Source organism: Eschrichtius robustus, chromosome 15, assembly GCF_028021215.1.
Source record: "Eschrichtius robustus isolate mEscRob2 chromosome 15, mEscRob2.pri, whole genome shotgun sequence".
NCBI classification, from domain to species: domain Eukaryota; kingdom Metazoa; phylum Chordata; class Mammalia; order Artiodactyla; family Eschrichtiidae; genus Eschrichtius; species Eschrichtius robustus.
In genome coordinates this window covers 21529818-21539939 of record NC_090838.1, presented here as the reverse complement: position 1 = coordinate 21539939, position 10122 = coordinate 21529818, and the positions used below count along the sequence as shown (strand labels likewise).

Below are 10122 nucleotides of genomic sequence, written 5' to 3'. Positions count from 1 at the left end.
TTCTGCCTCCGAGGCTTAGCCAGTGACCTTGGCCCTCTTCCTCTGAACCCTGTGATTCAGAACAAGGGCACCAGAGATGAGAGAGAGGCTCTGGTTCAACACTTCTGGACCCATTTTTGTTTTTGCCCAGACCTTTCTTATATCCTCCTAGGAAAAGAAGCCCAGGAGGCTGGAGCTGGCAGGTGTGCCAGGGCCTGGAACTACCTCATGAGCACGCCCCTGAGAAAGTATGGGATTCTGGTCCATGAACACATCACTGGAGCCACTCCAAGGACTTTAAATTTGTTAGGAAATTGAGAGTAGCTGAGCTGGGCAGAAAGGACTGGAATGCCAGGGACCTATTTCGGGCACCAGGGGAATCAGTCTCCAGGGGAATTTTAGAGCACTGACAAAGGCATCATCACAAGGCTCTGGGAAGCCTCTGCCCCAGCTCCACAGTTGTCCTGGACTCCTGCTCTCCAGGGCAGGCTGGTCTCAGATGTGCACACTGGTCCTCTATCTTTTTCTCCTACTTCTTCTCTATCCCAGGCACAATTTGTCTTTTTGGGGCCCAACATATGCACTGGGATTGGACAAAAGCTCTTTTATTCACTGACATCCCTTAGCCCCTCTCCCAGTCAGGAGAGAGAAGTTTGAGGAGTTACTAGACTCTGACCCTGCGTAGACGGGAAATGGTGTGATGAGGATACCAAACAGACAGTGCGATGAGGCACACATGGGGAAAGGGTCTGTAAGAGTGCAGTCTTTACCCTATCACACGTTTCATGCCCCAGTTTTAAGAACAAAACATATAGTGATCAGCTTGCATAAGATGTGGTCAAAAGGATGGAGGCAGGCAGACACTGAGGTGTGAACTTCAGTCAATCCACAGGCGCCCTGCTAATGGGCGCTATGCTGGCAGCTGCAGTCCAGGGAGAATCCAAAGGTGGGATAACTACCCCTAAGCCTCAAATGCATTGATACTTTTCCTGAGTTGTCTCATGGTGGTATGGAATGCGGCTGGCAATGCCAAAGGCATTGGCACCAGAAGAAGATGAGACCAGCCGCCAGAAAGGTGTACTCGCTTAGGAATGTGGCTGACACTAAGAGTTGTTGGTACACAGAACTGCAGCAAAGAAGGGTTAGCTGGTATAGCAGCTCCAGGACAGGATCCATCCAGCTTGGTTATCAGGATCCTGATGGAGATATCGCAAGTGGCTGACCCTACCAGCTGACATTGGCTCAAATCCCAAGGAAAGCACAGGAAAAAGAATGCTCAGGAAAAGACTGTCATCACTGCCTAAGACCTCACAATGGTAGGGATATGAGGGCTGCTCTCTAACAGATTAAAATTGGGACTGCTGCTGAAAAGAAGAATAGCTGGGTGACCCTGTATGGCCAGGGTCAGTTATACCATCAAGGACAAAGATGGCATCCTCACTGGGATGGATGCCATCGATGCTTCCGAAGATGGGAGTCTTACAAGTAGAGGGGAAAATCAGGGTCAATGTCAGGACAGGGCTACTTGCTCTTCTCTTCACCGAGTCCAGCGGACTGGGCAGCAGAAGGCACCCTCACTGGGTCAGCACCTAAGGGCAGAAGAAGATGGCATCTTATTAACCAGAAGGAATGATCACCCAGAATTTAAAGCCAACCCCCTATAGGTAAGGATACAAATACCTGTAGTCCATACTATAAAGATATAAACTTTCCACGAATGACTCATCTGAAGTTAGTGTCTATCCTTTTCTTACCCTTTAATTATTGCTGCATTTCAGTTTTCATACCTCACTCTTCTTCATCTTTTAATAATTATCGTCACTGGAATTATCTTCCCCTCCTCTAAAATGTTCTCTGCGTCCTGTGATGGAATTTTAAAAACACGTATGTAAACATTTAGTAACAAGTTTTTAGTCCACTGGTGAAAAAATGGTGACCTTGCAGTTATGCATTCACATCACTAGGTGGCACTGGTGTGAACGTCAGTCAACCCACACTTTAGGGGATAATCTCAGGCACTTTACCTTTCTTTTGAGTAAATGCAATGAACTGCATCCTCTAACTTGTCTTCGACTACTGCTTTTTCTAGGCACAGTCCCCCACCCCATTCTTTTCCTTAACTCCCACCCCATTTGTTAAGCTTAACAGTCATAGGAGGGCAACATCACATTCAAACTGTCAGTGTGCGGCACAAACAAACTCAGAAACCAAGTGTATCCCCTTCTCTTTCTTCACTTCGCCCCAGTACTGACTTGAGACGCCCATAGTTGGGGGTTCACAGTTTCACCCCCAACCATTTCCTGCATCCCTGTGCCAGCTCTTATCCCAGTCCCTGCCTGTGGTTCTCACCTGGCCTTGGAGGCTGATTCTGGACATTCGGCTCATATTTTTTCTTCGCTGCTTCCTCGGGTGGTGGCTTAAGTGCTCCACAGCAAAAGCAGCAGCAGCAGCAGCAACAGCAACAGGTAAGCAGAGCACACAGGAGGACAAGCGTCTAAAAGGTGGGAAAGAATGGCTTCAATCCGGCCGTTCTTGTGTATTTCCATTGACGCTCCCCTCCCTCAATCCTTCCAGCACCTGCTATATGAGACAACAGAAGCATTTGTCCTAGGAGAGGAGGATTAGCTGTCCTAAGAAAGGCGGGTTGCCCCTCCTTCCTTATTCTTAAGAGACTAGGAAGAATTGTGTACCTTGAACCAACAACTATTCAGCGTAAAATAGTATGTGACGCCTTCTTCGCCAAAGTGGTCGTATATATATATTCCCAATGAGCCACGCCGGTCGTAAATTTGCCGCTTCTTAGGGTCACTCAGTACGGAGTGGGCTGTGTTGATCTCCTTGAATATTTCTGCTGCTTGAGGGTCCCCTGGATTCTTGTCTGGATGATACTTCAATGCCAGTCTCCTACCCAAGCAATACCCAAAGGAGGGTGGGAAGAGGATGGGAATGGCTGGGGAGGGAGGGTTAGGATGAATGACAGGGATAGGTCTCTAGATGGTGAAGAAAGAATGCATGAGATGTGGTACAAAGGATGGAGGCAAGCAGCCCAAGTCTACATTCCTTCCCGTGTCACAATGAAGAGGATGATGGCCCCACCTGGCCCCAAAGTGAAGGCTTGGGGATTTAAAAATGGGTCAGAAAGCAAGGTAGAGGGAAAAGGGTTCAAGGGGGAGAATTGCAGGATTTAATAAGGGGTTGATGTCTGAACCTGTAGGCCTTTTTGATGTCTTCAGGTGAAGCGCCCTTCTTAAGCTCCAGCACTGCATAGAGGGTTGATCCAGTTTTGGACAACCGGCGGGCTGCTTCATCCACGTGAGCCATGATCTGGGTCAGAGGAGAAGAAGCATTTGTGAGAACTTCCACAGGTGAGGCCACAAAGAAGTGAACTTCCAGTGACAGGAAGCTCATCACCTTCAGGGGCTAGGCAGGTAAGTGGCTACAACGGGACAGGTATAAGACAACAGTGACTGGCATCTGTGACTAGCAGGAGAGTGCAGGTGACAAGACCTTCAAATTTTAAAGAGGAAACATCTCCTCACATTTCCCAGTGTCCTTCAGATACACAGACCTCCAGACACACCACATTCTACAGAAGTGAAGCCAAGGGAGGTCTAAACCCTGCAAAAAGATCGATTTTGTCCAGAGCTACTGGTACCTTAAGTAAACAGCCCCGAGCCTGTCCAAGCTCATTACTGGGTTTGAAAGACCAGCAGGGCCCCAGCCCCTGAACAGCTTGGGTGGGGAATCATGGAGGTCCCCAATTCCCAAGGGAGAAACAAGTCAGACCAAACCCTGCGCTGCCTAAGAGAAGTCAGGCGTCCAAAAGCCAGGCCAGAAGGCAGTGCTTGCACCTAGGCCAGAGACTTTCTTCCTCCTAACCTCCCCTCTCAAACCCTCCCACCTCTGTCCCTCAGGGAGAACAGAGGGGTGACTCAAGAGATAAAGGAGGAGCTGTGGGGCAGACCAGAGAGGTAGCAGCGAGCAGGACCCCAGAGGGTCGGGGGAGTGCTTGGGAGGCTGTGGCTTGGGAGAACCAAGGCAACAAGCTCAGAGGGAACGCTCTGGTTCCCCAGGTCCCCTCTGGCTCTGCGTGGACCCCCCACCCGGCCTGGCGTCTACCTGGGAGTCTCTCTCTTCAGCCGGGGAGGCCTCAAGCAACCTCCATCAAGGTGTGAAACTTCACACGGCAGCGGGCCAGTGGCCGACTGCGCCTGCGCGCTGCGTCAACTCTAGGGGTCCCTTTTTGGCGCTGCAGGTAGGTCTGGGAGGGACTTATTGCTCTCGCGGGGAGCCTGAGCGTAGGGATCTGCCTGGCGCCAGCGGCCAAGGGCTGCGGCGCGTCGGTTCCAGCCCCACCCGCGGTGCAGCCTGCAGGGCCGTCCCTTCTCGGGTTGGGGCGTGGGGGGGGGACTCATTCATTCTGATCAGGGACATGGCTCATCAACTCACTGAAGGAAAGCTAACGGGGCTTGCAGACCGTGGCTGTATGAGAGGTATGTTTGCTACAAACCTTTCTCAAGAGGTATATTACCTTCTCAGTCTTCTTTTACGGAATTTAGGGGTCTCCACTTGGTCCTTTCTTTCCCTTCTGCCGGGAAACTCCTACACATGCTTTAAGACCTACATCAAATATCAGTATTCCTAGGAAACTTTCATTCATTCCCTCAATTGTTCTCACCTTCCTCTGTAAAAGCATTTATCCTATCATATTGTAATTTAGATGGCATGTTCCTTTAAATTGATGTCTTGAACATTTCCAAAAGTCATTACTGTTCTTCAGAAACTTCCTTTAAATACTACTACATCACGAGGATGTACCATAATGTAATTATATAATCCAGATTGGATAATTGTTTCTAATCATTTGATAGTATAATGACCTTATTATGAAAATTCTTATCTTTAAATCTACAAATAAATCTTTTTTTTTTTTTTTTTCTTTAGAGTAGATTCCTGGAAGTGGAATTATTGGGTCAAAGCGAATCTTTTTGAGGCTTTTGATCCATATTGCTAACTTTCTTTCCAGAAAGTTACCAAAAGTACCAATTTACCTCCCTAACTAATTTACATGCTACTTGCAGGGCATAGGAGCACCTATTTCTACTCAATTCCTGTGATCTCTTACAGGTTTGCATCCCTTATAATTTACCACTTCATGATGTTGGTTTTCGTAACAAAGGAGCACTCAATGGCTCCTATAACATGGAATTGAAAGAACTTTATTGTTTCAATCCTATCTCTCTGTTACCTCTCTTGTGACTTATTATCTCTTCCTTTTATTACTGTTACCTGTGTACATTTACCTTCCCTTCTAGGTTTTAAGTTGTAAATACTGCACCCCAGAGATGTGAGCCATCTGAGCAAACTAAAGAGTCCATGGGCAACAGGCACAACGACCACTGAATTAGTTTATTTCTGTAGATCTGTGATCAGTGTAGGGGTGGGGATGAAAATCTTTGGTACCCCTCACTGAGTTCATAGGTTCTGGGTTACATGAGTTTAGAGGTTAGTCACCTAAAGTAAAGGAGATAAAGCTAACAATTTTTTGATGGTTTGTACTATGCCAAATTTCTCTAACTAACCTCCAGCCTTTCGTCACCATCATGGAGGGACAGAACTAGAACAGCCCAAGTCATTTCTTTACCAGCACTGGGAAGAGAACAGAAGGCACTGGAAGTGCAGTGCATTTACAGGGAACGTCTCACCTCAGTCTACAGGCCCAGTGTGGTCCGGCCCCTGCCTCTCACTCCAGCTCTACGGAGTACCACTGTCTTGCGTGCTCTGGTCTCTGCTGCACTGCTTTTCTGTCAGTTCTTTGAAGACACCGTGTTCCCTCCCACTCCTCTGCCTGGAGGGCTCCTCCCCAGGCTACGTGCATAGCTGACTTCTCATCCTTTGTGGCTCTCAGCTTTGTGCCTCCTCGGAGAGTCCTTCTAGATTGAGTTCCACTTCTCTCTCCCCATCTCATTAACACCCTCACCCTGATTTGTGAATATATATTTATCTCACGTTGATTTGTTTAAGGTCTGCCTTCACCGGTAGACAGTGAACTCCATGAGGGCAGGGACCTTGTATGTTTGCTCACCATTGTATCCCCAGCACCTAGAACCATGCCTGGCTTATGATAAGTGAATTAATGATTTGCTGAATGAGCTATAGCAGAGGGAGCCCTCTGCTGGTCCAGTGGAGGCCCAGAGTTTGGGCCATAGCAAGAATTGCCTGCGACAGAAGCAGTTAGCTGGGGTATTGGACAGGACTGCAGAGCCCACTTTTCCTCATATGATCTGAGACAAGAAGAGACATGAGGGGTAAAGAGACAGAAGGCACTAGGAGAGATAGTAATGGCGATTCTGGGCTCCTTGTTTCTTGTTTGTCTTAGTTTTCCTCCAGTTCCTAACACAGTATCTGGAATATTGTTAGGTACTCAATAAATGTTGGTTAAGTTGAATGAACAAGCACGCTTTTGTGTACCTTTTCTGAAGCACTTTTACCTCATTGTCTCCTTTGATCCTCACAACAACCCTGGGAGGTGGTATGAGCCCATCCCTGCTTTACAGAAGTGAGCCCAAGAAAGAGCCAAATTAGGCTCTGAGAAGAGTTAGTAAACAGCTTTCACATCTTGCCAGAGGCTCCAGAATGTTATTACTTCTTATCACTGCCCTCTGACATTCTAATTAATTCTAATCATAGTGGCTCTTGAAATAGCCATTATCTTTAAGCCTTCTGCGCCTCTGCTCTGAATGAGATGACACTGCAGGCAGTAGCTGCAGAGATAGGACTAGAGCAAGCAGGTCAGCTGGCATCCTCTGGCCAGGGGCCTCCACTTGGCCTTTACTTAGAAATAGACCCTTTTTGACTCCATTTTCCATGCACAGGGTCTCTTCTAACATCCAGCACAGAACTAGGAAGAACATACAAGCCAGGAGTCAGAAGCCCTAGATCTTCGTTTTGGCTCTGGCTCTAACAGGCTGTGTGATCTTGGACAAGTCACTTAATCTCTGAGTCTCTTCCCTCTTCTGTAAAATCCTGTGCTGTTTCACAGGGTTGAGGTCAAGACTAAATTAAATTTGGTTGTAAAAAAAAATGGAAAAAAATTTTAAAAACCATGCTAAAGAATGATGACAGACTCAAATCTTTCCTGGAATCATTTGCCCTCCCGTCATACCTTGAGTCAGTGATCTTAGAAGTTTACTATGTCATAGAGCCATTTGGTCTCTCCTGGAGAAAACCAAGAAGCATCCCTTATTTACCCACAAACAACTAAAGTTTTAGTCATATAGCTGGAATATACACATACAGACGGCAGACATTGGCATATTTATACCCAAAATATCACGCTCTCGAACATATGCAGTGGGAGAGAGAGATCATAATTTGTCACACCCAACCCCCAGGTTCTAGAATCGTACAGATTTTGAGCTGGAAGGGACCTCAGAAACTTAACTCTCATACAATGCCTTCCTTTTGTAATTGAGAAAAGTGTGGCCCAGAGGAAGGGATTAACCTGCCCAAGGTCAACCTGTGAGGTCCAGACCTGTCTTCTGACTCCAAGTTCAGCGCCTATACTGTGTCTGCTCCTTATACACACCAGCTCCCTTTCCACTTTAAAATCTAAGTGTAGAAACAGACCAAATCCGTAGTTGATATTCACCTCTTTTCATGGTGATGTCAGGTAATATCCTGCTTTCCCTCCCCCCAGTTGAAGGCATACATACTACATGTGACTAAAAATACCTCTGGCCCTGTTTGTTTGCCTGTCCTCCCCAGGGCAGACGTCCCGTGGTGGGAGGTGGAGGCCTTCCAGTTAGAGAAGCTGCTTTATACCCCTGTCCTCTCTGCCCTGCAACCCCAGACTCTGCAGACCTAAGGGCAGGCTAACAGGGCACACCTGCCTTACCTGTAAAATGGAGATAATAGTCTCTGCCTCTTAGGGTTGTTGAGAGGATTAAATATTTAATCTGAACAGTGCTTGGCATGTGGCAAGTGCTATGTCATCGTCGTCATCATCATCATCATTCTTCCTATCCTGTCTCCTCCCAATTTTGTAAAGAGAGAAATTGCTTTCATTCTGTCTCTGGGAGGAAGGGGGTAAATCAGGGTCCTCCCTCTAAGATTTGGAAATTGTCATTGGAATCCTTCCATCCCCTTTCTACATTCTTTTCTCAGCCCCTTAGAACCCTATTTTCTCATTCCTCTACCCAGTGCCCTCTGCCCTCGAAAATATCCATAGTGTTCCCCAAGCAGTCAAAACTCCAAAATTACCTCTCTCACTTCCTCTCCTTTAAACATTTCTAATAAAAATGATTACCTCCATAAAATTATCTCATCCCTATGGGTTAGGTGGAAAGCAATCTAATTAAAACCCTATAATTCAGCTTATAGTGAGAACAACTGTTAATACTTCACCCTCTTAATTCTTAACCAACACAAAAGGAATAACTGGCAGAATTTCAGGCAGTATGACTGAATGAAGTGAAAAATATCAGGCTCTGTTTTGGGAAGAGACTTTGGGCCTTAAATCTCTCCTCTCCTTTCTGTTCAGCTCTACCAACTTCATGTCTTTTCAATTCTGGGGCTCTGCATTATTCTGTGTCTCCTCCTACATCTCTGATAAGTTTCCTGTCCCTTGCTGGCTCCTCTCCCTTCTTTCATTTCCTCATTGTGGATATTCTGTATGGTTTGGTCTTTAAGCTCCTGCTTCTTCTCTCTCCTCTCTACTTCAGAGATGCAGTCTATGGGCATGGCTTCAGCTGGCACTACTCTGCTTTAGCTCAGCTTAGTGTCATCCGCATGCCAGTCTCCCATTGCCTCAAAACCACACTCTGAAATCTGAGCTTATGACCTTGCCCCCAGACTGGTTGTCCCTCTTGCTTTTTCTATTTACGTTAATGTTATGACTCTTTCCAAGATAATGCTGCTCAAAACCCAAACATCAGTGGGCTGTGGACCATTACTTCCCCCAAATTCGGGCCAAAAAATCTTACTAATTTCTTTTTTCAAAATTGCTCTTTCATTGTCCCTTTCTTTTCAGCTCCCACAGCTTTGAAGCACCTCAGTTAAAGGATTTCCAGGTCACACTGACTGTTGTCCTAGCCTTCTAACTGTTCTCCCTGCTGCCAGTCTCATCCTGGATACTGGTTACCAGATCAATGTTCCTAGAGCAAAGCAATGTTTCCATCGTTACCACTCCTTTGCTCATAGCCTATGGGGTGCAAAACAACCCTTTAAATATGGCAATGAAATCTACAATCTGATACCATGTTATCCCTCCAAATGCATTGTCTGCTATTGCCCTGAAGTAAACCTTCCATAACCATCAAGTCTTTTTTTTCCTCCTAAATATTCCTGTTCCTTCTCACCTCGATACCATTGCCCTCACCCCAGTTCCCCTCATGAACTGTCCTTTTAATTAATCAGTTCACTTACTCAACAAATATCTATTAATCGTTGCTCTATGCCTAGTACCTTGGATACAGTGATAATCGGCTCTCATAGATTATAGCTTAGTGTGGAAGATAGACATTCATTTATACCTTCAACAAATATTTATTAGGTGCTATCCTCTGCCAGATTCTGTTCTAGGTACTGGGGATATAGCAGCATACAGAACAGACAAAAACTTCTGCCATCATGTAGCTTAAATTCTGGTGGGAGGAGATAGACAGTAAACAAGATAAGTAAAATATTCAGTGTGTTAGGTGGTAATAGTTGCTATGGAGAAACATAAAGCAGGGGACGGAGATGGAAAAAATTTGAGGGAAGACTGCACTTTTTAAAAGCATAAGCAGAAAGGGCCTGTAAAAGTGATATGTATATTTTGTAATATTTATTTATTTATTTTTGGCTGCATCGGGTCTTAGTTGCACCCATTGCGGTGTGCGGGCTTCTCTCTCTAGTTGTGGTTCATGGGCTCTCTAGTTGTGGCCCGTGTGCTCAGTAGTTGCGGAGCACGGGCTTAGTTGCCCCGTGGCATGTGGGATCTTAGTTCCCTGACCAGGGATCAAACCCACGTTCCCTGCATTGGAAGGCAGATTCTTAACCACTGGACCACCAGGGAAGTCCCTGTAAAAGTGATATTTGATTCAAGACCTGAAGCAGATGCTCAGGTGAGTCGTGAAGACATCTGGCAGAGTGTATTACAGG

At 46.2% G+C, this 10122-nt stretch overlaps 1 protein-coding gene across 1 annotated transcript; it reads right to left on the bottom strand.

The window, feature by feature from the left end:
- Window positions 1-1764: 1764 nt before the first annotated feature.
- On the bottom strand, window positions 1765-3300 carry DNAJC5G (DnaJ heat shock protein family (Hsp40) member C5 gamma). Its single transcript, XM_068565041.1, has 4 exons — window positions 3188-3300; window positions 2670-2883; window positions 2329-2473; window positions 1765-1840 (listed from the first exon to the last, which is right to left on the bottom strand). The coding sequence occupies exons 1-4, from the start codon at window positions 3298-3300 to the stop codon at window positions 1785-1787; spliced, it is 528 nt and encodes a 175-aa protein (XP_068421142.1). The 3' UTR covers window positions 1765-1784.
- Window positions 3301-10122: the final 6822 nt, after the last annotated feature.

Coding starts and splice junctions, on each gene's coding strand:
- DNAJC5G (XM_068565041.1), bottom strand. CDS start 3,300: ATGGCTCACGTGGATGAAGCAGCCCGCCGGTTGTCCAAAACTGGATCA. Junction 2,884..3,187: donor GACATCAAAAAGGCCTACAG/GTTCAGACATCA, acceptor TTGCTTGGGTAG/GAGACTGGCATTGAAGTATC. Junction 2,474..2,669: donor TGAATAGTTGTTGGTTCAAG/GTACACAATTCT, acceptor CCCACCTTTTAG/ACGCTTGTCCTCCTGTGTGC.